At 41.8% G+C, this 27226-nt stretch overlaps 1 protein-coding gene across 6 annotated transcripts in view; it reads left to right on the forward strand.

The window, feature by feature from the left end:
- Positions 1 to 27226, forward strand: part of PRR5L (proline rich 5 like) — a 176185-nt gene that overhangs the window by 123466 nt on the left and 25493 nt on the right. For 5 of the 6 annotated variants that reach the window (XM_077114430.1, XM_077114428.1, XM_077114427.1 and 2 more), the window contains exons 4-5: positions 1119 to 1167; positions 22654 to 22711. In XM_077114430.1, coding sequence (XP_076970545.1) covers positions 1119 to 1167; positions 22654 to 22711 — 107 coding nt within the window. The remainder of the gene's footprint in view (positions 1 to 1118; positions 1168 to 22653; positions 22712 to 27226) is intronic. The other variant, XM_077114431.1, reaches the window with a different exon arrangement.

Genomic DNA, 27226 nt, shown 5'->3' on the forward strand with positions numbered 1-27226 from the left:
TCAGAATCTTGAGCGTTTGCTCCTTAATAACCGTAGCTGGTGGGATGAGTAAATGAAATCATTTGAAATCACGAAGCGTTTCCTCCCTGGGAAACTCACTGGGTTCGGGAAGCCAGTTATTCTTGTTTTTAGCTCCCTCATCTTATTTGGATAAAAGTAAAGAGAGTGCCAGAGGGATAGTCCCATTATTTGTCACAGGGAGAATGAGACCTAATGCCAGAACCTCATTTTTTTCTTTCTTTTTTTTTTTTTTTTTTAGCACATAAGACTCTTTGAAATTATCTTTTGGGAATATTTATTAACATGCTTATCTACCTAAACCCATTTGTATAAGAATATAGAAGCAGCGACATCAACTGCCTTCTTTTCCTTTGTACTCGTAGGGCTAGAACTAGTTTGAGCCCATCACAGGCAGCTTAATAGTTTGCTGCCTGAATAAATAAAATCCAGCTATTCTCTCACCTGTGGGTCCCTCTGAAGAATTGCCTCCTTCCCTCAGGATTGGCAGAATGTCCACCCAAGATATGGTAGCAACTTGAATTTCACGCACGGGTATCTGGAGTTATAGGGAGAAAAATGTTGAATTTGCAGGAGGTCTGAGTTCAAATCTTAGTTCTGCCTTTGACTTATTTTGGGGAATTTCTCTGAGCCTCGACTTCTTTTATCTGCACAGGAGAATAATGGTTGTTCCCCTACGTGCTTTATAATCCTTGGTTGAAGCAGCCAATGAGATCATATATATGAAAAATGTTTTTAAACCATCAAGTGCTCTGCAAATGTGGAGGATGTTAAAACACCGTTGTCTTCCTCTTCCTCTGCCTCACATGAAGCCCAGCGTGCTGGCCTGTCTCTACCAGCCCTGTTAGAACTGGGATTTCCAGTGGCTGAACCTCGTTGGCTGGTTGCCTTTGCAGCATCAACATAGGAACAGGTGCCCCTCCAGGATTTTCACCTGCCCTGATTCCCTAATAACATCGGGGTGTAACAAGGACCTAGGAAAGGTCACTCCCCTCTCCCACCTGACCTTGGCTTCTGTGCGGTCACGGCCATGTGTGGGTGAGCTCTTCTCGAGTTGCTGCACCACCAAAAGCTGCTTGACTGTGTTTCTCTCTCCCCAGGCGGCTGCTAAAGAGTGAACTCGGGTCGTTCATCACAGACTACTTCCAGGTAAGCGCTGTGGGTCTGAGCAGCAGTCGTTATTTGTGTGTGGGCACCTGTTCCCAAAGGGATGGCTGGTATCGTGTGGCTGGGCATTCCGTCGACATCCTAAGTTCTGTGTACCGAGCACCTGCCTCGCAGGGGTCACCGAGGAGCACAGGGCAGGGTGCTCCCTATGCTGCGATGAGGGTCTCCTGCATCCTGCGTGGGTCTCGGGCTTTTTGGTGTAGACTCCTCTACACTCTTCAACATGGTTACTCCCTTGAATTATAGCTGTCTTTACCATATTAGAAATTGACACTGAGAAGTTTAAAAATCTTTCTTAATTCACTCAAATAATAAAACTATTTATGGCATTTTAGCATAAAAGCACTTTTATGAAAAATAACTTTTTTCAAGATGAAAAGAGATTAGTGGGAAGAATGGCATTGTTTTATATTTTTGCAGATTTCTGTGCCATCTGGCCTAATAGGAGATAGCGGAATTCTAATGTATCAGTTTGAAAGGATGTATGCACCCTAGAAAAGCCATGTTTTAATCATAATCCCATTTTGCAAAGGCAGCCGTTTCTTCTAATCCCTATTCAGTACTGTATGTTTGAAACTGTAATTAGATTATCTCCCTGGAGATGTGATTTAGGGAGTCACATCTTGATGTGATCTTGAGTGATCAAGAGTGGTTGTTAAAATGGGTTAGTTGGAGACATGTCTCTACCCATTCGGGTGGGTCTCGATTAGTTTATTGGAATCCTATAAAAAGAGGAAACATTTTGAAGAAAAGAAGAGATTCAGAGAGAGCAGAGCGATGCAGCCACAAGAACAGGAGTCCACCAGCCAGCGACCTTTGGAGATGAAGAAGGAAAACACCTTCCAGGGAGAAGGAGAGGAAGCTAGCAGATGACGCCGTGTTTGCCATGTGCCCTTCCAGCCAAGAGAGAAACCCTGACCGTGTTTGCCACATGCCTTTCCACTTGAGAGAGAAATCCCGAACTTCATCAGCTTTCCTGAACCGAGGTATCTTTCCCCGGATACCTCAGATTGGACATTTCTATAGACTTGCTTTAACTGGGACATTCTCTCAGCCTTAGAACTGTAAACTAGCAATTTATTAAATTCCCCTTCTTTAAAAGCCGTTCTGTTTCTGGTATAGGCATTCTGCTTCTGCATTCAGTCTGCTGGAATACTGCACATCATGTGGTCGCTGGAAAACTCCACTGTACGTTCATCAACAATGTGATTTAAAAGCGAGGAACAGCTTAGTGCTATTAAGAAAATCATTTGGATCACATGGATCCCTTGAAGGGGTGGGTGGGTTGGGTGGGTGGATTCCCCAGGGGACACTGAACCATAGTGTGAGAACTGCTGCTCTATGACCTATTCCCTTCCCTGCTATGGTATTTAATTGGGTTTAATTATATGTGCCTTTCAGCCAAATTATGCTTGTCACTAAACCTCCTAGTGGCACTACTCCTAGAGAGAGTAGTGGGCTAGATGGTCTCGCATCCCTTCTGCTGAGCACTGTGTTATGGGACTAATGAGGTCCGACTGAGGATGGTTTCCAGACTGAGGATGGTTTCCAGCCCACTGACCGAGGTGCATCTCTGACTCTAACCAAATGCATATGGGGAAGGGGCGGGGAGGTGTCAGGTGACAAGGAGTAACAGACTGAGTGACACTTTGGGGGAGTGAAGTCAGAGTTCCAGCTTTTCACTTACTTGCTGAGTGGCCTTGGGCAAGCTGCTTCTCCTCTCTGTGTCTCAGTTTGCTCGCATGTAAAATGGTAATACACATGGGGCCTACCTCATAAGGTTTACTTGAAAGAATGCATTCAGCATATAGTGTGTGGGGGCGGCACGGAGCATGGACCTTAGATCCAGAATACCTGGATTCAGTGCTTAGTAAAGCTACTTTTGAGCTGTGTGACCTTGAACATGTTGCTTTACCTCTCTGTGTTTCCATTTCCTGTTGTGAAAAACAAGAATAATAGGACCCAACCTTACAGAGATTTTGTGAGAACTAAGTAATTATTTGTATTTAGAACAATGACTAGCATGGAGTAAGTGCTATATAAGTATTTTTAAAAATACAGGGCGGGCCGCGGTGGCTCAGCGGGCAAGAGTGCTTGCCTGCCGTGCCGGAGGACCCCGGTTCGATTCCCGGCCCCAGCCCATGTAAAAAACAAACAAACAAACAAAATATAATAAAACAAGAAAATGTTTAAAAAAAAAAAATATGTATATATGCACACATATATATCTATGTTTATGTGTATTATTCTAAAGTTTAATCTATCCCTTTTAATGGTAAAATGTTCAGCATCTTGGCTTCCGGTTGATAATACTATCCCACTGTACAAATAGAGCATACTTTTAAGACACTTTAAAGAGGTTTTAGCTTTTAAAAACAACTTAGGCATCCTTGTATTATTTTTTTTCTTTCCAAGATTCAGAAAGCTTAAACTTTTATGTGCCCTTTAAAAGAATGACAAATGCCAGTTGTTAAAGAAAAAAAAAAAACGGCCACTCTAAATCTGGACAAACCCTGACCCAACAAAAGCCTGGAGTTCAATTGGGTCATATGTCTTAACTACTTGAAAGAAAGCTCCCGTCTGGGGAGAAACAAACATCAAGATTAAGACAGAGATAATTAGTTACAAATGTGCATCAGTTCAGTTGCCCTTGACTCAGGGCAGTCGGGCCCTCACTCTCTTCTCTTGCTGTCTCTAATGACTGATTTCACATCCAGCTACAGACAAGTGGTTTTTCAATCACTGCTGGAGAAACCTGCTGGGCCAGGAAGCTGACATTTAAAATAGGCAGGGTCTGGTGTGGTTTCAACCAGGTTTTAAATGCCAGCCTTCTTTTGGCATTGGGGGCTCCCCCTAGGAAGGTTCGGGAAGGGTGTTTGGGTGGGGACTTGTTTTATCTGGGGAAAATCTTGAGGTTTTTTTAGGGGAAGGGGGTCGGTTCATGCTGCTGACAAAGCGTGCAATACACTTAAAAACTAATAACCACATGTCATTTCCTATTAGGAGCATAATCAGAGAAACTGCTTGGTGATTATCTAATCTCTTTCTGAGTGTGTGGAGTGGAAACTGTTTTTCATAGTTTTGAATCTGGGTTTTTCCTTAGTTTAAGGTGCTAGACTGGAAAGAAGGCTATACTAGAGACTTTTTTTTTTAAATGTAGGTTTTAAGTCTCATGAGGGTACAGATCCTTTTTTATTTTTTCATCTGTTTGGATCCCTATTGTGTCTCCTAGAAAGTGCCTCACCTGTAGTAGATGCTCAATAAACATTCTTGGGGGAGAGGGAAGTAGAGGAGAGAACAAATTACCGGAGATGATTTTGCATTTGATGGCATTAAATAATGCCCTTTTTTGTTTTCTTTTAGCCCTTCTGATTGTATCAGGGAGAGTCCCGGCTTGTGCCAGGATGTCTTTTATGCTTCTCCAATACTTGGCACTCTCTCTGGTTAATGAACAGTGGGCATGTCTCAAACTTAGTGTCTTCAGCTAGGGACCCTTGCTAATTAGAATTTCAGAGCATTACTTTGTTTTCATCAAGTTGCTCATTGAATTTTATTCTGTTTAAGGAGAATTATATTGCTGTAGTTCCCTTTTTCAACCCAGTCACATTTTTAAAAAGTAGATTGATTTAAGAAAAATAGTGTACAAAGAATAATGATGCAGGACGCCCTGACTGTGGCCCAAATTCTGATTGTGGTTCAAGAGTAACTTAGGTTTGGCCCCAGCTAGGACCATTCCAGCCAATCCTAAAGAACACCTACAGCAGTATATAAGATTCCACAAGGGTTCCATGCACTAGGGTAACTTTTCAGAAACCTATGACCTCCGGATGGGTCCTTGGGCCAGATAAGAAACCCAGCCTCTCCAGAACATCAGATAGTTCCATCTCCCTACACCATATTAGTGACAGACCCTCCCAACACAGAAAAATTAGAATGGCCTTAGCCTAAATACCCCTAAAAAGAGGGATGAAAAGATCAAAGGTGATGATGGAGTTATACAGAGAAGATAGGATTTAACAAATGAACATGAGTGCCGAATCATTAAATTGATATCTCTTTTATAGTCTCCAGTATTTTAGAGCAGCTAGAAGTAAAAACCTAAATTTTTAGAATTGTAACCTATGTCAAACTCGGAAATCTGTTCTCCAACTAATTGTGGAGCTGTGCTTTGAGATTTATTGCTTTTTTCGTATATATGTTATTTTTTCACAAAAAATTCAATTGTGATGATAAAAAAAATTTATGCCTTCCAGCCTCCTATATTCCGGAGCACTTAGATGGAAAAATCTGAGAGGATCATATGGTAGCCCATGACAAACTCTGGGATCTGTCCTGTAACCACTTGTTGAAGAGTGCTTTAAAAATGATTGCCTTTTTCTTTCTTTCCTTTGTATATATGTTATATTACACAATAAAAAGTTAAAAGAAAAAGAATAGAGTAATTCGGGTTTGGAAAGCCTCATGCCACATATTGCTTGAAAATAGGCTGATTCCAAAGCCATTTGTTCTATAGAAGAAATGTCTAGATTGGGAGCAGAGTCCAGGAGGGGCGGCTTCTGGAGGCAAGCTTAGCCCCCATGTTTAACACTCACATGTGGTCTCAGGAGGGAACGCCAGACAGGGCTGAGAAGGTGCTTTCCTTCAGCAAGGTGGGGCAGGAAGGACTGGAGCCAAGCGAGGGACAGAACCCAGCGTGGGTGGACACGCACCAAAACCATCTTCTGATTGTTCTGAAAGGCAAAGAATGGGCCCGTCAGGCACCAGTTCCTCAATGCAGAAGGTGCAGGTGGACTGCCTGCTGAGAGTCTGATTTTTCCGGAAGGGCCGTCTCTTCCTGCCACTCAGACCCCCCCACCCCAGAGATCACTGCTGTCAAGTCATGTTTTTCAAAGTGAACCTTTTCATTTCACAACGTTGAAGAAACCTGAAGAGAAACTATCCTCCGTGAAGAATAAAGAAAATGACCCGAGGTGAGGGCAGGGGAAAGCAGGTAGAAAAGCAGTTGTTTACCTTGCGTCTGCACACATTGCAGACAGACCATAGACGCGTAGGTAAGATTTCCACGCGACGCTGGTTGGAAAAAAAATAGTTGATGTTTCCGGTATTGAACTTTCTTCTTCCTCCATCTGTTTTGAATTGTGCCTGGAAGGAAAATTGGTTCAAAGACTCTTTATCCTAGTGGCAGCTCTGAGGACCAATTTGAAGCGTATGGTATAGAATGTTCTGCATTTTTCTGTTACCTGTTTAGGTACTTGGGTCGTGCGGGACTGGGGGGCTTGTAGATAAAACTTTCTGCCATTCTGCATCTGTTGACTATGTTATGTCTGCTAAGTTTTTTTCCCCAAATTTAGGAAATTAAATCTTTTCGTTGAAACTAGAGTTTTTGCTTGATGCAGAAATTGAGTCTGGAGTCAATGGCTCTGAGTGGGTTAGTACTGAGGAAGAGGAGAAATTCAGCTACCTTGATTTCCAGTAGGTCATGATATCTGATAGTAGCTGCTGTGTGTCAATCAATACCTCTCAATCTATAACTATATATTTCCATTTCCATTTTCACTATCTGTGAGAGTTCCAGGAGGCCAGTTTCCCCCTTACTCGTTATTATCAGTGAATATTCACGAAGAGTTCATGGAATGTGGCAGAGAGCTGCAGGGAAAGACCCATCTGAAGTGCCCTGGGTACCATGGAATTTATCATTAGAAGTAGTAATGCAGGATATAGATGCTCTTTACAGGTAACACAAAGCATAGCGTTAACTGAAGGCCTGAATAGAGAGTAAAGACTTAAAATGAAGCCCGGAATAAATATGCTGCACAGGGAGAGAAACAAAATTTGTTCAGAATCCACAGCAAGTTCAATAGAGAGAAGATAAAGAATGGCAAAAGTAACTCTTGTGATTCCCAAATCAAAAATGTGTAGGGATCCAGCCAACACAACAAGCAATCTCACCACCCTCCCCCTGTCTATGTGGGACATTGACTCCCAGGGGTGTGGACCTTCCTGACAAGAAGGTCTTTTCCTGGGACAGAAATCCTACAATGAGCTGAGACTCAGCATCAAGGGATTGAGAAAAACCCTAGCATGAGCTGAAACTTAGCATCAAGGGATTGAGAGAACCGTCTCAACCAAAAAGGGGAAGAGTGAAATGTGACGAAGTATCAATGACTGAGATTCCAAACAGAGTTGAGAGGTTATCCTGGAGGTTATTCTTATGCATTGAGTAGATATCACCTTGTTATTCAAGATGTAAAGGAGAGGCTGGAGGGAACTGTCTGAAAATGTAGAGCTGTGTTCCAGTAGCCATGTTTCTTGAAGATGATTGTATAATGATATAGCTTTACAATGTGGCTGTGTGATTGTGAAAACCTTGTGTCTGATGCTCCTTTTATCTACCTTGTCAATAAGAGAGTAGAACATATGGAATAAAAATAAATAATGGGGGGAACAAATGTTAAAATAAATTTAGTTTGAAATGCTAGTGATCAATGAAAGCGAGGGGTAAGGGGGTATGTTAGGTATAATTTTTTTTTCTGTTTCTGTTTTATTTCTTTTTCTATTGTCTTTTTATTTCTTTTTCTGAATGGATGCAAATGTTCTAAGAAATGATGAATATGCAACTAAGTGATGATATAGTGAATTACTGATTATCTATGTTAATGTTTTATTTCATTTGTTAAATTTTTTTTAATTAATAAATAAATAAAAAATGTACAGGGGGCGGTACGATGGTGTCTTAGTGATAGAATTCTCGCCTGCCATGCTACATGCTAGAGACCCGGGTTTGTTACCCAGTGCCTGCCCATGCAAACAGGTAAAAAAAAAAAAAAAGTATAGGAGAGGGTGGTGAGATGCTGGCTCAGCAGCAGAATTCTCACCCGCCATGCCAGAGACTCAGGTTCGATTCCCGGTGCCTGCCCATGTTAAAAAAAAAAAAAAAAAAGAGTGTATAGGAGAGAAAAGCTTCAGCTTTCTTTGATCAACCTCGGAAGCCTTCTTACAGGAAGTGGGATTTCCAGAAAGGAAACAAAGAGGCAATTAGGGGCATTCAACATCTATACCCTTTTGCAGGTAAAATTGGGGTCCACGTTCAAAGGAGCTTTGAGCAAGTGGAGATGTGCTGGGGTAATAAGATGAGGGACAGGACAGAGTAAAATGTTTTTCAGTAAAAAGGCTAGAGATTGCACATCGGATTTGGCCAGTACTTGGAAGAAGGTCATTGTGGAATTTAAAAATTAGGATGGCCTAAAGTCTCACAGTGTTCTGGTGATGGGTGAGATGGGGTGAGGCTGGTCTGGAAGCTGTGAGAAGGACACCTGGATGTTTCAGCTTCGTGTGGGGCTGCCACAAGCCAACAGTTACTTTCAACAGCTTTACCATCCATAATCTCTGCAGCAGTTATTTAAGATTTACGTGATTAATTGAATATTTTTATTGTATTTGTCTCATGTTATGAGGATAAATGAGACTTGAAGCTGATAACCCAAAGGTCTTAACATAATTGAGATAAAGATGAAAATCAATAGGCATGCTCAAATGGCAACTCTTTAGCCTCATTGCACATTCAATTGTGAAAGAAAAGAACATGTAGGTATGAAGTGCTGAAAATATATCACCCGAAGATGAGCTCTGAGGATGAGGTGTAATTAGGGATTTTATAAGCCTTTTTAGCTCGATGGGAGCAGAACTCCTCCTTATATCATGTAAGTGTGTTGTTCCACTTGGATGTGTATTTTCAGAAACCCATTATGTATGGAAATTGGATGATTTTGTATATTAGGTAAGAAATGGCAAGAACCAGATTGAGGGCACTGATGAGGGAGGGGCAGAGGGCAGGGGTATAGTCTGGAGAGTGTTAAAATAAGTGGAAATATTCAGTGGCTCCACAAGCAGGAGACTCAAGACTGAGTTGGAAAGGTTGGGCAATTTTGTTTGATGTGTACAGCAGCAGGGCATGTTTTTCTGAGACTCTTTGTTAAAGACTCTTTTAGGAAGACTGAAGTTATGATAACAGTGCTATGGGCCAGCCATTGTTTTAAGCCAGTGGTTCTCAAAGTGTGGTCCCTGGCCCAGCAGCTTTAACATCATCTAGGAACAGGTTAAAAAAGCCAATTCTCAGGTCCCACGTTAGACTAACTGAATCAGAAACTCTGGGGGTAGGGCCCAACAATCTGAGGTCTAACAAGTCATCTGTGATTCTGATGCATGTTCAAGTTTGAGAACCACTGCTCTAAGCATTTTGCCTGGTCTAACTCATTTATTTTTCCTAAAAGCCTGTGAGGAAAGTCTGATATTATCCCCTTTCTCCAGATGCTGCAACTAAGACTCAGAGAAGGGAGATTATTTATCTAAGATTGTACAACTAGTAAGAGAGAGAAGATCAAACCCAGGCCATCTGGCCATGGAAGAAGACTCTCTTGGATTACACTTTAAATGCTAAAATGCCCTTAAAACATCCCCAGAAAAACCTCATGAAAAGTAGTTTCAGGATTTGATTGTCCTTTGGTGTCCAGCGAATCAGGCATGCACTGTTTTCCTGTTCCCTGTAAAAGGATTTTTTTAAAAAAGCCTAAATTCACTCTTTTGCTTATCACCACCACCAAGTTTCTCACCTACTTCAGTTCCATCTGGGGTGCTCTCTCTAGCTTTGTCACAAGCACACACACCAGGGATGGTTTATGGGGGATTCTTTCGTCTCGGGCTGATTTGTGTTTCTAAGACTTTTTGTGGTGTGTCTGGGAAGGCATTTATGTTGGCAGGGAATGTGGCCACATTAGAGGTAATGGCTGTACTTTCAGAGTCACAGAGAAGTTAATGGAGGTGGCCCATAGTTTCCATCAGTGGGCTCAGGCGCATAGGAACCTTTGTAGGCATTGCTGTCACTGGACATCAATGCCTGGAGTGGAATTCTTAGATAACACAAGCTCTTGGTGGGCAGAGCCACAAGCTTCCAGAACCACTGGGGTGGGGTGGCGGGGGTAACCATCTCATTTGGGAATGGAATCCACCTAGGAGCCATGTGTTATGTGTTCACCTTGCTAGACATTGGGTGTGGGTAGTAATGAAGAAGTACCTTTGGAGAAATGGAAGTTGGGGAGTTGGTAGCAGGTTTGGGTACCAGAAATGATCCAGCTGATGGAAGGAAGCCTTACGATGGAATCTGGTTACGTGGCCTGAGATTGTCAAGCCAATTGCCCACAGTAGCTATAAACCTAAGATGGTTCCTCTCTGCTTTCCTCAGTGGGTAAGGGCTTAAGAAACCACTTGACAGGGCTGGAGAGCATAATGGCTAAGAGCACCATTCCTTCTGGAATCCAGGTAGGTCTAGATTCCAGTCCTCGCTAGAGATGTATTAGCTGTGTGACCTTAGGTATGCTACTTAGCCTCCCTGAGCCACAGTTTTCTTCAGGGTAATCTTGTTATAACGATGATACATACTTCATTAGGTTGATGTGGTTACTAAATATTGAATTGGGGCATATGCAAAGTTCTTGGCACATAATAAGCAGTCAACAAATGATAGCTATTGCTTTCTTAAAATTTTTATTACTATTGCTAAAATAAACCAGGAATATAATGGGGGGGGGGCGTGAGCTTTGGATTCAAACCAATTCTTGCCTCACATTTGCTGGTGTGTATACTTGCTTCTCTGAGCCTCAATTTCTTCCTCTGTAAACAGGGGATAGATTTGTGGCAAAGATTAAGTTAGATAATGCATGAAAAAGGTATAATATAGTGCCTGAATAAACACCAATAAATGACTCGACTTGAATTCTTAACTATTATCATCATCATCATCATTGTCACAGCTGAAGTGTCAGAAAATATGGGTGGCTAGCAGCCTTGGCATTTACACAGTTCCTCCTTTGTGGAAAGTTCTTTCCTCTAAGAGATAGTATTAGCAGCATTTTCACTTCCCCTCCCCCCACTGCCTTCTTGGTTACCCATTTTTCTGTGTTCCTTTGACTGGGTTGGGGAGGGGCCCACTTGGTGGGAGGCACCTACTGTTGACAAACCCTGTACCACAAACACCCAACATCTCCTCCCCTGCCCTCAGCAGCCTTCCCCTGCTTCCTCCTGCCTGCCCTCCCTGGTCACCTAGGACAAGCTGGGTCTTTCCTAACCATTGGTTTTGGATAACTTTCCCCAGACATCCTTGCTTGCTTTTTCACCTAGCTGAGCTTCATGTTTCTGTTTGCAGCCCATTTTTCTATATCTTAGAAAAAAAATAGATATGCCAGCTGTTTTTCACTTTCCAGGGTCAAGATTGTTTTTTATTCAGTCTCTTAAATCCCAGTTGAAACTATCAGTGACTTGCAGGGAAGATGGCAGAATGGGGGAATTACAGGACACACTCCTCCCCCAAAAGCAGCCAGTGGACACACAAACTGTCTGCAACAAAGCTCTGGGCTCCAGAGAGCAGGTGAGCACCATGCAGCATCCAGAAAAGGATGGGGCAGGGAGACTGGGAAGCTGTGGCAAAAGAACTGTGAATGAATCAGACTGCGGCAGTGGCTGGCGTCCACTCCCCATCCTCAAGGCGAGTAGCCTGGTATGGTCTGTGGCTGGCTGCTGAGGATAGAGACGGATGTGGCAGCCTTCCTCCCTGGGAACAGGGTGGGCACGGCCAGGTGCCAAGTGTGGTTTCCGATGGGTGAGTTTGAAATGCTGGGTTTTGGCTCTGAATCGGGGTCCTAGCCTGTCCTGGACAGGGTTCCCCTCAGACATTGTTTTAACACTGCCCCTGTCAGGAGTGGAGCCTGTGGAGGTTGAAAAAACATACTCCTTCCTTAGGGCTTCCACGATTGCCATCTGGGTGGGGAAGCGCAGCTTTGGAGAGTCAGTGAAAAAGGGATTTGGGCATCTTTCCTGACCCTCTCCTCAGGGCCCTTTGGAACTGGTCTATGCCCCCTTCATGGGCCTCTGGCCCGGTTTTGATCATTTAAATACAGGCAATTTTAGAAGTTTAGAATAAGTTGAACCAAGTGTCAAAGAAGAGCCTTAACTCAAAGCTAATCAATAATAAAACTCTAGACAAGAGAAATTGACCATCAGAGTAAACTCATCAAGATAATCAGATCCCTAGATGTTAGCAAAAAATTACAATCCATGAATAAGCAACAGGAAGATATGGCCTAGTCAAGGGGACAAATTAAAAACTTAGAGGAGATACAGAATTTGGAACGACTGTTCAGAGGTGTTCAAGCAAATCTCCTAAATTCAAGGGGAATAAAAGAAAAATGTGGCTAAAGAGGGAAAAGATATTAAGGCACTGGGTGAGCATAAAAGAAGAATTTGAAAGCATGCAAAGAAAAATAATAGAACTTATGGGAATGAAAGGCAATATAGAAGAAATAAAAAATGCACTGGAGGCATACAACAACAGATTTGAACAGGCAGAACAAAGGATCAGCAAACTAGAAGACAGGACATCTGGAATCATGCAGATAGAAGATATGGAAAGAATGGGAAAAATTGAGCAGGGTCTTAGGGAATTGAATGACAACATGCAGCAATCAAACCTACATGTTATAGGTGTCCTACAAGGAGAAGAGAAGAGAGAATATTTGAGGAAATAATGACTGGAAATTTCCCAACTCTTAGAAAAGACTAAAATATACATGTTCAAGAAGGAAAACTATCCCAAACAGAATAAATCCTAATAGACTTACTCCAAGACACATACTAGTCAGAATATCAGAGGCCAGAGAAGAAGAGAGAATTCTGAAAGCAGCAAGAAAAAGTAACTCATCACTTAAAAGCACCCCACATTAATACTAAGTGCTAATTTCTCATCAGAATTCATGAAGGCAAGAAGGCAATGGTATGATATATGTAAGGCACTAAAAGTGAAGAATTACCATCCAAGAATTCTATATCTGTCAAAACTTTCCTTCAAAAATGAGGGAGATTTGCTTCCCAATGCCTGCCCATGCAAAAAAAAAAAAAAAAAAATGAGGGAGAGGGTTTAAAATTTCACAGAGAAATAGAAATGGAGAGAGTTCATCAACAGGAGTCCTGCCCTACAAGAAATACTAAAGGGCATTCTGTGGGCTGAAAGGAAAAGACAGGAGAGAGAGGCTGGAGGAAGTTGTAGGAATGAAGATTATCAGTAAAGGTAACTGAAAGTGTAAAGAAAGAGACAAAAAAACAAGATATGTTATATAGAAACCAAAGGATAAAATGGGTGAAGTAAGTACTGCATTTACAGTAATAACACTGAATGTTAATGGATTAAACTCCCCAATCAAAAGATACTTTTGTGTCTTTTGGCAAATTGGATAAAGAAATATGGTCCTTCTATATGCTATCTATATGAGATGCACATTCAACCCAAGGACACAATTACGTTAAGTGAAAGGTTGGAGAAAGATATTCTATGCAAACAGTAACCAGAAAAGAGCTGAGGTAGCATTACTAGTATGAAACAAAATAGATTTTAAATGCAAAACTAACATAAGCGACAAAGAAGGACACTATATATTAATAAAAGGGGCAATCCACAACAATAATTATCATCAATATTTATGAACATAACCAGGTTACCCCAAAATACATTAGTCAAGGAGTGGTAAAACTGAAGGGAGAAATAGGTGTCCCTGCAATAACTGTTGGAGGTTCAGTACACCACTCTCATCAGTAGATAGATCATCCAGACAGAAGAACAACAAGAAACAGAGAACTTGAATAATATGGCAAATGAACTAGATCTGACAGACATATACAGGTCATCACACCCCAAAACAGCAGGATATACATTCTTCTCAAGAGCTCTTGGATTGTTCTACGTGATAGACCACATGTTGGGTCACAAAAAAAAGGATTTCAGTAAATTTAAAAAGATTGAAATTATTTGAAGCATTTTCTCTGACCTTTATGGAATGAAGCTGGAAATCAATAACAGACAGCGAACTAGAAAATTCACAAATAAATGGAGGTTAAACAACACACTTTTAAACAGTCAATGGGCCAAAGAAGAAATTGTAAAATAAATCAGTAAATATCTTGAGATGAGTGAAAACAGAACACAAGCTATCAAAAGTTATGGGATGCAGCAAAGGCAGTGCTTAGAGGGAAATTTATAGCCCTAAATTCTACAAAAAAGTAAAAAGAGATAAAATCAAACACCTATCTGCACTCTTGGAGGGACTGAAAAAAGAACAGCAAGTAATCCGAAACAAGCAAAATGAAAGAAATAATGAAGATTAGTGCATAAATAAAGGAAATTGTAATAAAAAACTATAGAGAGATTCAATGAAATAAAAAGCTAGTTATTTGAGAAGGTCAATAAAATTGACAAACCCTTATCCAGACTTACAAAGGAGAAAAATAAGCTGCAAATAAAATCAGAAATGAGAAGAGGGACCTTGCTACTGATGTCACAGAAATAAAAAGAATCACAAGAGGATGCTGTGAACAACTGTATGCCAACAACTTAGAAAACTTAGATGAAATGGACAAATTCCTAGAAACAATCTACACTGACTCTAGAAGAAATAGAAGACCTCAATAGACCAAATGCAAGTAAAGAGATTGAATCAGTTATCAAAAACTTCCCAATAAAGAAAAGCCCAAGACCAAATGGCTTCACAGGTAAATCCTATCAATCATTTCAAGAATTAATATCAGTCCTGCTCAAACTCTTCCAGAAAATTGAGGAAGAAAGAACACTAGTTAACTCATTCTATGAAGCCAACATCATCCTAATACCAAAGCCAGATAAAGATACTACAAGAAAAGAAAACTACAGACCAATTCCTCTAATGAATATAGATGCAAAAATCCTTGACAAAAAGTTTGCAAATTGAATACAACACATCAAAAGAATTATATGCCATAATCAAGTGGGTTTTATCACAAGAATGCAAGGTTGATTCAACACACGAAAAAATCAATTAATGTAATACACCACATTAACAAATTGAAGGGGAAAACCACATGATCTTCTTGATTGACACAGCAAAGGTATTTGAAAAAATCCAACATATTTTCTTGATAAAAATGCTTTGAGGTGGAGTTATACAGAGAAGGTAGGATTTAATAAATGAGTATGATTGTTGAATCCTTATATTGATATTTCTTTCAGTCTCCAGTATCTTAGAGCAGTTAGAAGTAAAAACCTAAAATTGTGGAATTGTAACCCATACCAAACTCTGAAATCTGTTCTACAACTAATTTTTGCCCTGTGCTTTGAAATTTATTGTTTTTTGTATGTATGTTTGTATTAGTTCGGGTTCTCTAGAGAAACAGAATCAACAGAAAACATGTAAAATTTTATAAATTTTATATTTGCAATATGAAATTTATAAGAGTGTCTCACGTAGTTGTGGGAATACAAAGAGTCCAAAATCTGCAGGGCAGGCTGTGAAGCTGACAATTCCAATGGAGGGTATGGACAAACTCCACAGGAGAAGCTTGTTGGCCGAAGCAGGAAGAAGAGCCTGTCTCTTCTGAATCCTCCTTAAAAGGCTTCCAGTGATTAGATTAAAAGCATCACTCTTTGCAGAAGACATTCCCCTTGGCTGATTACAAATGGAATCAGCTGTGGATGCAGCTGACGTGATCATGATTTACTTCTATGAAATGTCCTCATCACAACAGACAGGCCAGCACTTGCCCAACCAGACAAACAGGTACCACCACTTGGCCAAGTTGACACATGACCCTGACCATGACAATGTTGTTTTTCACATGCACAAAAAAATGTTGAGTGTGATGCTTAAAATGTTTATATTCCTTCTAGCCTCCAATGTTCTGGAGCAGCTAGAAGGAAAAATCTGAGATGATGGAATGGTAGCCCATGACAAACACTGGGATCTATCCTGCACCTATTTGTTGAAGAGTGCTTTGAAAACTATTGCTTTTTTCTTTCTTTGCTGTGTATGTATGTTATATTAAACAATTTAAAAAGTTAAAAAAAATACTTTGAATGGTAGCAATAGAAGGATACTTCCTCAAGATGATTAAAGGCATATAAGAAAAGCCCATAGCTAACATTGTACTCAATAGTGAAATAAATTAAATCAGAAATGAAAAGGGGGACCTCACTATTATATTTTCCACAATGTGATTAAAGGCATATATTTCCCTCTAAGATCTGGAGCAAGGCAAAGATGCCCACTGTCACTACAGTTATTCAGCATTGTGCTAAAAGTTCTAGCAAGAGCGGTTAAGCGAGAAAAAGAAATAAAAGCATCAAAATTGGAAAGGAAGAAGTAAAACTTTCACTATTTGCAGATGACATATTCCTGTATATAAAAGTATTGAAAAATCTACAACTAAGCAACTAGAGCTAATGAATGAGTTCAGCAAAGTGGTGGGATACAAGATCGACACTGCAAAATCAGTAGTGTTTCTACACACTGGTAATAAGCAATCTGAGCAGGACCTCAAGAAAAAAATTCCATTTCAGTAACAACTAAAAGAATCAAATACTTAGGAATAAATTTAACCAAGGAGGTAAAGGACCTGCACACAGAAAACTGCAAAACATTGGTTAAAGAAATTAAAAGAAGACCTAAATAAATGAAAGAACATTCTGTGTTTATGGATTGGAAGACTGGATATCATTAAGATGTCAGTTCTACTCAAATTAATTTTCAGATTCAATGAAATCCCAATCAAAATTCCAACAGCTTACTTTGCAGAATTGGAAAAACCAATTACCAAATTTCTTTGGAAGAGTAAGGGGCCCCAATTAGCCAAAAACATCATGACAAAGAAGAACAAAGCTGGCAGACTCACGCTTCCTGACTTGAAAGCATATTACGAAGCTACAGTGGTCAAAACAACATGGTACTGGCATAAAAATAGATGTACTGACCAATGAAATAGAATTGAGAGTTCAGAAGTAGATTGTCGCATCTATGGTCAGTTGATATTTGACAAGACTGTCAATTCACCCAACTGGAACAGATTAGTCCCTTCAACAAATGGTGCTGGGATAACAGGATATGCATATCCAAAAGAATGAAAGAGAACCCCCTATCTCACAGTTATACAAAAATTAACTCAAAATGCAAAGACTTAAACGTGAGAACCAGAACTGTGTAACTCTTAGAAGATTATGTAGGGAAGCATCTTCAAGATTTCATGGTAGGCGATTTTTTCTTAGACTTTACACCCAAAGCACAAACAGTGAAAACAAAAATAGATAAATGCGACCACCTCAAAATTTAAAACTTCTGTGCTTCAAAGGACTTTGTCAAGAAAATGAAAGGCAGTGGGAGAACTGAAAAGCAGGGATGTAAGATATTTGCACACAAATATTCTTTCTTAGTGGCATTATTCACAATTGTCAAAAGCAACCCAAGTGTCCATCAACCAGTGAATGGAGACGGGAGGAGGAAGGAAAATCTGAATGAATAGGCAACAGCTGGTATATACGTGCAATTGAATATTATTCAGCAGTAAGAAGGAATGACCCTGGAGGACATTATGCTATGTGAAATAAGGCAGATACAAAAGGACAAATTTTACTATGATCTCACTAATGCAAAAGAAGTACAATAAGCAAACTCATGAAGTTAGAATCTAGAATATAATTTACTGTGGGGTTGAGAAGGTAGAATTTTTATTTAGGTTTATGGATAAAAGTGATGGTAGCACATTACCATGAGTATAATTAACAGAACTGAAATGTGTGTGTGAATGTGGTTGAAAGGCGTCAGTTTAGGTCATGTATGTTATAAGAAGGAAAACTAGAGGATAAAACACGGAACTGAATAACACATGAAACGTGGTAGATTATGTCTGCGGTGAATGGTACAGATGTAAGGATATTCTTCCATGAACTATAACAAATGTACTATTACAAGGCGTTGAAAGTAGGTTGGTATATGGTAAAAATACACTTAATGGACTATAGTTAACAGTAATATTTTAGTATTTTTAAAATATAAATAAATCTATAAAGACAGAAATAGATTAGTGCTTATATAGAGCTGGGGAAGGGATAGAGGGATTGAGGGGTGACTGCTAAGGGTTATGGGGGTTCTCTTTTTAGAATAATGAAAATGTTCTAAAATTGATTGAGGTGATAAATGCACACTCTGTGATTATGCTTAATGCCATTGATTGTATTCCTTGGATGGATTGTATGGCATGTGAATATATCTTAAGCTGCTTAAAAAATTTTAAAAACTGCTTGAGCAGACTGAGCCTTACAGATGTCAGGTGGGTGTATCTTTAGCTGCAGGGACCAGCTGACAGAACTGGCTTCATAATTGGCGAGTCCACTGCAAAATGGAAACGTCGCCCTGGCCAGAGTTGGGGAAGTTGGCTCTGCTTTCCATGGGCCCACTGCCACAACCTACAGGGGACAGACACATCCCCCCCCCCCCAAGGGATTGTAACCCTCATCCTAGGCCACTCTCAGTTCACAGTTCAGGGAGGGCAAGAGGCCCTCCTTGGGTTACTGCTAAACCCAGGTGCCTGGTGCCTGGTGCCGCCAAGTCCAGGGTGATGATGCTACTGTCACACCCCTCCCCAAGACCCTGGGGACTGTATGCCCAACTCCCACCTTCCCTTTCCCCATGCCCTTTGGGGGTGGAGGGCTACCACACAATGCAGGCCATGCCCCTGCTGGCATGACTGGGTCATTGGCCCAGGTGGAGGGTGGCATCGGAAGTGGAGTAGATTGTATGAGGCTGGGGTGGGACCCAGGTGCCAGGGAGGGGAAAGATGGTGGCCAAAAACCTCTCTCAAAAATGCAGTGGGGGACAGGACCTCGAGCAAGCCAAGGCTCCAAGCTGCCAGTACATGCTCCATTGTCCCATTAGATTTCACTTACAAAACGCAAATTGGAAAATAAAATTAGTAAGAATTCAAAATGACAATGGCAGAGCATTAAACCCTAGGCACAGGGACCTTCTGTGCATGGAGTCCTGCTGACTACACTGGCTAAATGCCCCTGAAGCAGACCCTGCCAGCAGACTGTTGAGCAACTCTGAGTGCCAGCTGCAGATTCCCAAGAGAGAAGCTTATGGGCTCAGTTTGAGACCCTGGTGGGAGAGGGAGGCAGGAAACAGACCTTCAGGATTGTGGTTAAGTTGTCTGAGTGTGATTCTTGGGCCCCGACTCTGTTGGGTAGATGGTGGGTGGTTCCCCCAAAGAAAGGAGGCTGCAGGCTAGGCTGGCACAAAAGATCCTTACGCTAAGAGAAGTAGTGGAGAGACTGTCTCGCTCCTATGTATTTTTATAGGGATTTGGGGAGGGGGAGTTTACTTGCTTTTTTTTTTTTTTAACTATAAAATAAAAGAAAACACTTAGGAGTGTAAAAATTCCAAGATGCTTTTGAAAGGTGCTTTAGCTTCCTGGAAAATAGATCCACCTATTTGCATTTGTTGATGCAAGCTGTGTGTGACCAAATGATTTTGCTACAAAACTGGGGAGAGGGAGAATGACTGAGCCCAAGTTTTTGTTATTCCTAATTCATCCAAGCTGTGGAAGGTGCACGCAGTGAACTGGGAGAAGTTTTAAAAGAATGTTTCTTTTCCGTTTCTCCATAATACAGGGATAACTTCTTTTCCTTGAAAACATATAATTTCTCTTCCTTGAAGTCTCCTTTCCAGAAGGGAGAAGAAGGGAAAATCTGGATCATTTTTCAAAGCCTATCCCTTAGGATACAGGGAGTGACTTTTAGCAAATGAAGAAAATATCAACAGATTTAATGACTCTGTAACATACATGTTCACTCTTAAAAATGTTCTGTCTCTTATCTTTGCTACTTGAAAGTTGCAAATAATCTTTTGCATCTAAATAGGCAGTACAGACATTCAACAAATATTTATTAAGCACCAACTATGTACTAGGTGCTGTTCCTGGTTCCTAGGAGCCAGGAACAAGAAAATAAGAAATGATCCTTGCCCCAAGGACCTGAAATCTTTACCAACGTATTGGTTAATAAAAGTGAACTAATTTTTATTACTCATTCATGATGTAACCCGGACTAGGGTTTTATTTCTTTCAGCACCTCAGTTTCCCCCTCCTTTAAAATGTGATGATTATAGTGCTGGAACAAAATGATAAAGCTGTCTCATAGAGGGATTCTGTATTACATTTGGAGATAGACCTTAGAAACACGAAATGAGGAAGGGTATGCAAAGTTCCTTTGGAAGAAGATTGAGGGTTTGAATATTGACGTTAGAGCTGGTGACAAAGAGTAATGGTATCCAAAGCCCTTTAAAAAATCCTGGATGTCTGAGAACCTCCCCTGAACCCAGATGAAGGATGGGCAGACTCCAGGCTGTGACTGGAATGCTTGCTTAGTGACTTTCAGGTGGAGTGTTTGGCACCTGGAAACACTTCATGACATAGTCACATCCAGCTCACCTACCGCAAGATCTTGGTAGCCTAAATTTGGTGCTGTGGTGTTGGAAAGCTTGACCTTGCTTTCCATCCCGAAGCTTTTGGAACTCATTTCCTTGGCTGGAAGGTCAAGAACATGATTAGAGTTTCACCTAAATTGCCTGCCTATTTTGTAATTCTCCTTAGAAGGAGTTGACTTTCTTTTTTCTTTGAAATTTTGATATGCTCCTATAATGTGCCACACTAATTTTGACTCGGGGCTCCATTTACCATTTTTGAAACTAAATGGCGGCTGATTACTTTTTTAAACTGGGTCATCTGTTGGTGGTTGAATCATGTCCGCCACTAAAGGCATGGCCAGGTCCCAACTCTTGGTCCTGTGGGTGTGAACCCATTCGTAAATAGAAACTTTGGAGATGTCATTAGTTCAGGTGTAGCCCAAACCGAATGAGGGTGGGCTTTAGTCCAATACAGCTTAACAGCCTTATAAGCAAAGGAAATTCAGGCACAGAAAGAGAAACCATGGAAAGCAGCCAGAAGCTGAAAATCAATGGATCCGGAGGAGAAAGAAGATACCACCATGTGCATTGACTGCCATGTGACAGGAAAACCAGGAATCCCAAAGATTGCTGGCCAGCCAGAAGATACTGATCTCTGGAGGAGGCAAGCCTTCTAACCTTTGAAACCATGAGCCAATAAATTCCTGTTGTTGAGCCAACCCATTGTCTGGTGTTTGTTTTTGCAGCTAGAAAATGAATATAGTCATTTTTCATGAATGTTAACAAGGTTCATGAAATTTGAGTTGTGGGCGTGAGTCACAGAAATGTGATAGTACATAAAAAAATAAAGGTGATAAAGGCTCATTCATTACCAACTCCCTTTGCCTCTCCCTCCTTTTGTGATGACAGATGGACTAAGATAGTGACTATTCCCATCGTATCACCACCCCTAAATACCAAGGACATAAAAATACCTGGAGACCTGGTGTGTGTGTGTTTGTAATTTGTATTTTGTAATTCTCACAAGAACTTTATGATATTGCTTCTATTATGCTTGTTTTACAGTGAGGAATATTGAGACTCAGGGAAATAAGTACAAGATCACACAGCTAGCATGTGGCCCAGCTGGGACTTGGAACCTCTCTGATACCCAAGTTCTTTCCACCCTGCTAGGCATGCCCTCTTCATTGTTGTAAAAGGGTTTTATGGTCTTATAAAGGAAAGTGCTGAGAAATCCTTTAGGTTTATTGTAAGATATCTATTCTCCACTGCCACCCCCCGCATAAGCATAGGCCTTTGATGATCTGATAATATGAAGTGAGTGGAGAGACACCAGCCAACCCATCTTGCTCTCTGAACTTCTGTGACTTGCAGAGAGACTGTTCTGTGTCTTATGGAACCAGCCCTTCGTGGGGAGGAAGGGGCCTGGGTGGGAAGACTTGCTGGAAGGCAGCAAAGCAAAGAGGAAAGAACCTGGCTTCTGAGGCCAGGAAGACCAACTGTGTTTCCAGTGGGCAAGCCTTTGCAATCAGTAGAGCAAGGCGAATCGCACCGATCTGATAGGATTATCTGGAGGGTTGAATTAAATAAGATGGAGGATATAGTGCCTCTGATGTATGCAGAACACTCAACACTAATTAGTTACAATTGCAAAAGGACTTGACTTTATTCTCTTTCCACAACTTTCTCATGCACTCCCTCATTGACAGATACATTCACTGCTACTTAAGATTTTGCCCCCAGTCTCTTTCATACTTAAGATTTTGCCCACAGTGTCTTTCATAGTGTGAGAAGCACTAAATTTATCTTTTTTAAAAGTCTGTTTTCTCTGCATAATTTCCCATTGCCTCAGTGTTTCCTTCTCTGGGTTGAGACCATTAGGGGCTTGAGGGATGTTGGGTGTCAGCCATAGTGGATTCAGCCGAGCCTGTGGCTCTTCCCCGGTGCAGGGGGTGGAGGGAGCGGTTGGGTTTGGCTCTGGTCTCCATCTTTTGCTGTGGGATGTTTCATTGTCTTCTCCCGAGGCTTCTTAAACTTGAAAGTGAGAGTTTATGGCATACAAGCGCCGGGAACTCTGTGCCCTCTCCCATTGGAAAAGGAAGACAGGTAGGCACTCAAGCTCTGAAATGGCCCAACCCTTGTGTTCTCTGTTCTCTTTTGGCAGAACCAGCTTCTTGCAAAAGGCCTGTTCTTTGTGGAGGAGAAGATTAAGCTGTGTGAAGGCAAGTACAAGGCAGTCCTCATGGAATGGGGCCTCTGTGACTCAGCCTTAATTGTTTGGACAGCTGAAACGCTTCTGTCCAAAAGTGATGGCCTCCAAGTGAGTGATTCGTCCTGGAAGTTTCTTCTCCAACTAGGCAGCAACACTTCCATTTGATTCAGCCAGTCATGGCAATGCAAGTCAGAACTGGCTTTGAAAATGAAGTAGAATTGAGCCGTTTCTTTGGAGACCCTGTTAAGAGAGGTCCTCAGGGGATGCCTGCTTGTGTTCTCCTTTGAAGGGGTTAAATTGTCCTGGGGACCTTGCCCTGATGTTCTCTCTGGTCTGATCCTATAAGCTATTTCCTCTGGGCCTTTGTAATATTTCTCGGGGTCATGGAGAACAAGAGTCCTGTCCATTTGGGGGACATGAGGCTAAGCAGGCACCCGCTCAGTGGGGGTATGATTTGATAGGCAAAGGGAAATGTCCTGGTCTTAAAAGATTTTAAAGCCCAATTAACAGGATATAAGACACTGAATGGAGGGGAGAGGTGGCACCAAAGGCAAGAATAGCCCGGCTGCACAACTCTGCCAGGGGCCACTGTCAGCAACCCCAGCTCCAGGTCCTGATCTTAGCTTGCCACCTACTGTTGAGTGACTCTTGAATTCTCTGAGCCTTAGTTTTTATCATCTTTAAATGATCAGGTGGGGCAAGGGAGTCTAAGGTAACAGTTCTTGGTGTAGCACAATACCTAGCACATAGTAGGTATGCAACCTGGTGCTTTCTTCGTATTCTACTCTAGCTTAATAACCTCTTTCTGTAAGTCAAACCTGCTTCTAAACACAGACTTAATAGGTTTTATACCATCCTTTTTTTTTTTTTTCTTGCATTCCCTGGGAAAGAAATTAATGACTAGATAAGTGGCTCCTAGAAAGGCAAAGTAGGAAAGTTCTAGTGCCTGGCACACAGTAAATTCTCACCAAAATCTTTGGAAGAATAGATGTTAGAAAATTAACATCTAAATGTTTGAGAGTTGGCTGAATCTGTAGTCTTGTTTCCTTGGAAAATACCTATGCTGTGACTTCTTCAACCTTATAAACATCCATTTAACTCAAGGCCTTATTTCTAAGTGACAAGCTTTGATCAGGAACTTGGTGTAGTGGCTCTTTGCATTTTGTCATCAGGCTAGTACACAAGCGTGGAAGGTGGCCACCAGGTAAGGGAGGGGGTGTTGTCCCTGGCCACATTGTTCGTATTTAAGTTATTTGGGGAATTTAACATGCTCTTGGAATTGAGAAAAGCAGATTTATGAGAAGGTGCTGAGCAAAACTGGGGATTCAAGTACTCTTCAAAGGAGAAGTTGAGTGTCTTTTGCCCAGGTGATGTCAACACAGGTACATTCGGGTTGAAAAGGTAGAAACAGAGCTAGAAGGATGAACAACGGTCCTTCGAGATTCTGTGCCTCTGCCCCAAAGAGAGACGCGGGAGCACCAGGCCGGGGATTCTGTTCTCTCTGGGTCCCCTGTAGTCCAGGAACCTGAATCTCAGGGCCCTAACTGCACAGGGAAGGGGCAGGTGGGGGGACTGTTAAGGCACCTTCATATCTTTAACCAGAACAGCTCTTTTTTTCTTTGTCATGGGCAGGTTCTGGGAAATGAACCCAAGTCTCTGGCACGGTGGGTGGGAATTCTGCCACTGAGCCACCATTGCACTGCCTGGCAGCCCTGCTTTTTCATTTTGTATTAGAACTCCAAGCAAGATTTTGTTTGGAAAAAAGCTCCTTTGTTAAGTCATGAAGTTTGGGAATAACTGACACAATGCATCCTTCTATCATTGAACAAACTGACTTCGTTTATGTATTTGCTTATGTGTAGAAGCCCCTGCCTTGTTGCTGCAGAAGGGGCTGGTGGTGGCACCTCACATCCATCTGTTGCTGTCTTGTGGCCAGGAGGATGTTAGTTTCAGTAATCTTTCCTAGAGCTTAAGTGACCTTGACTTTTAGAATTATGTTTCATATGCCTATCCTGGATGCCTCTGGTGATCCTAACTTCTGTGGTGCATTAGAGGACAGATGTTTACAGGTCAGCCATCTAGAACCTTCCATGCACATCCCCTTCACCTTTGCAGGGAGCTGAGTCCTTAACTTGTGGGTTGTTTCAGGAGGTGAAGTCATCTTCCTTTAACTCTTTTCTTCCCCAGGGCCACCTGTTTTGTTAGCCTTAGTCTCTCTGATGTTCTTCTCTGAACTCTTTCCCAAGCTTGCAGTATTCTCTGATGTCTGCAGCCAGCAATTAGACCCAGGCTCCCAGGAGGCACCTTATTGTTGCCAGACTGAAGGGTTCCCTCGTGCGCTGATGAGCTTTCCGTGATGGCGGTACAGGGGAGTGAGTGGGCCCTGCCATCACCCTGCTGTGTTCTCCTTTCTTTGCCTTCAGGTCCAGAGGGCCTCTGCTTGTCTTTGTGATGAAGGCTTAGGATGGAGCCATCAGAAAAGGAGCTGTCCGGGTATTAGGGCTTGCCTTGGTTTAGGAATGAGGTGCCCTAACATTTTGGTTGGGCCCTTTGACTCCCTTTCCTGCAAAGGAGTAGCATAGCCTACCTTTGGAAAGAGGATAGTGATTGATTTGTTCAGTAACCATTTGTCGACCAGGTCTTTTGCTAGATGCTGGGAACACAGTGGGGAATGAAACCATTCTGGAATTCACAGACCCTCAAAGAGCTGACAATCTGGCAGTAGTGACAGATATTAACCCAGTCCTCACCAAATATAAAACTGCAACCAGGACAAGTTCTAAGAATAGAATCCGTGGTAGGGGGCTTGGACCAATGGGGAAAAGACTTTCTTGTGATGATCAAGTTGAAACTAGAAAGATCTGCAGCAGTAAGTTAGGCAAAGAGGGGAAGCAAAGAACAGTCTAAGCAGAGGGAATAGCCCATGCAAAGGCCCTGTGGCACGAGAGATCACAGTGAGCGTAAGTGACTGAAATAAAGTCTGTATGGTTAGAGCCCAAGGCCTGTAGGGAATACAAAAGAAGATGAAGGTACAGAAGGAGCCCAGCTCTCCTGGGCCGTGCAGATCATGTTGTAGAGGTTTGCTTAATTCTACGAGCAAAGGAAAACACTCAAGCTAACTATTAAGTCCTTCTCTGTATTATCCCCTATTTGGGTTAAATGGTAACCTCTTTACACTCACCAGCCCCACCAGCTGCAAAAACCTGTATACCTGGTACCTGTCATTCATCCATTCAACAAAGATTTTTAAAAATCTGTTTATCGATGTGTCTGGTACCATGCTAAGAATAAGAAAGATAATAGCTTTAAAAAAAGAGAAAAATACAATGGTGAGCAGGAAAAACAGGGTCCATGCCCTCATTCACTGCCGTTCGATTGGAGGAGGCAAAGAAGTAAATAAGGGGTTCCAACAAAGCATGATTAGTGTGCCGCGAGGGAGCGTGGAGGGTGCTATGGATTTGCATTCTTCCCCAGTGTATTTTCCTGTGACCTTTCAGAATCTGCAGGTCTTTGGTTCTGCTAGCTACGAGTCACGACTTCTTTTCTGTTCTGTTTCCCCAGCCACTGCTTTTATTGTCCATTAAATTAATAGATAGAAGATGTTAAATGAGTCTTTCACAATTTGTTCAGTAGAACTGGCAGTGTTTTGTCAAACACATCTCTAATCTTGGCTGACCCAGTTTCTCTGTCTCCAGAGAGCAAAGACAGTGCCCAATCAACTCTTCTATCTAGGTCATTAAATAGCAACTGCTGTGCCAGGTCCCCTTTGCCAATGCCCCCCTTTCCTGCACGTACGTGCATAGCCTTCATTTGGTGACCCATGTGCAGTCGGCCTGGGGGTGGCACTTGGCCATAGCTCAGGCTTTCTGATCTCCAGCGTGAGGGTGCATGGAGTTAGGGGTGGGCCCTGTGCTTTGCAGGTGACCTGTTCCAAGAAGGCTGCCCTCTCCTTTACTACAAAGCAGTGGGTGGAGGTAGTACTTCCCAAGTTCTCTTTCCACCTCCCTCCACTAACAGCTCAAATCCAGCATGAAGTCAGTGACTTAATGATTTGAAAAACAAAATTGTATATAGCTGTGCACATGATCTCCCAGGATGGACTGGTTAGATGCATGGGTTCTGGAATCCCAGCTCTGACTGCCTTCCAGCCATGTGATGTTGGCCCAGTCACTTGGCCTCTCTGAGCCTGTACAATGGGAATTTTAGAGTTTATCTCATTAGATGTCTTACGAATAAATAGTTTGGCACAGTGCCTGGTAATGTAGTAACTGTTCACTTGATGACAGCAGTTCTCATGTAATTTGAAAATTTCAGCCCCCTTTTCTGGATTGGGAGTTCGAAAGGCATATTTGTGTATCTTCAGTTGAGTCTTCCCACTCATATTTACTGTATTATACCTTGTAGATCAGTTGAAGGTAATGAGCTGTCTTCCCTCCACCTGCCCCTCATTTCAAGTGTTAGTTGTGAGGTGTCAGCTTAGCTCCCTACACGAATCGCTGTAAGACCAAATGTGCTTCTGCCCTGA

The sequence above is a fragment of the Tamandua tetradactyla genome, chromosome 8 (genome assembly GCF_023851605.1).
Source record: "Tamandua tetradactyla isolate mTamTet1 chromosome 8, mTamTet1.pri, whole genome shotgun sequence".
In the NCBI taxonomy this organism is placed as follows: domain Eukaryota; kingdom Metazoa; phylum Chordata; class Mammalia; order Pilosa; family Myrmecophagidae; genus Tamandua; species Tamandua tetradactyla.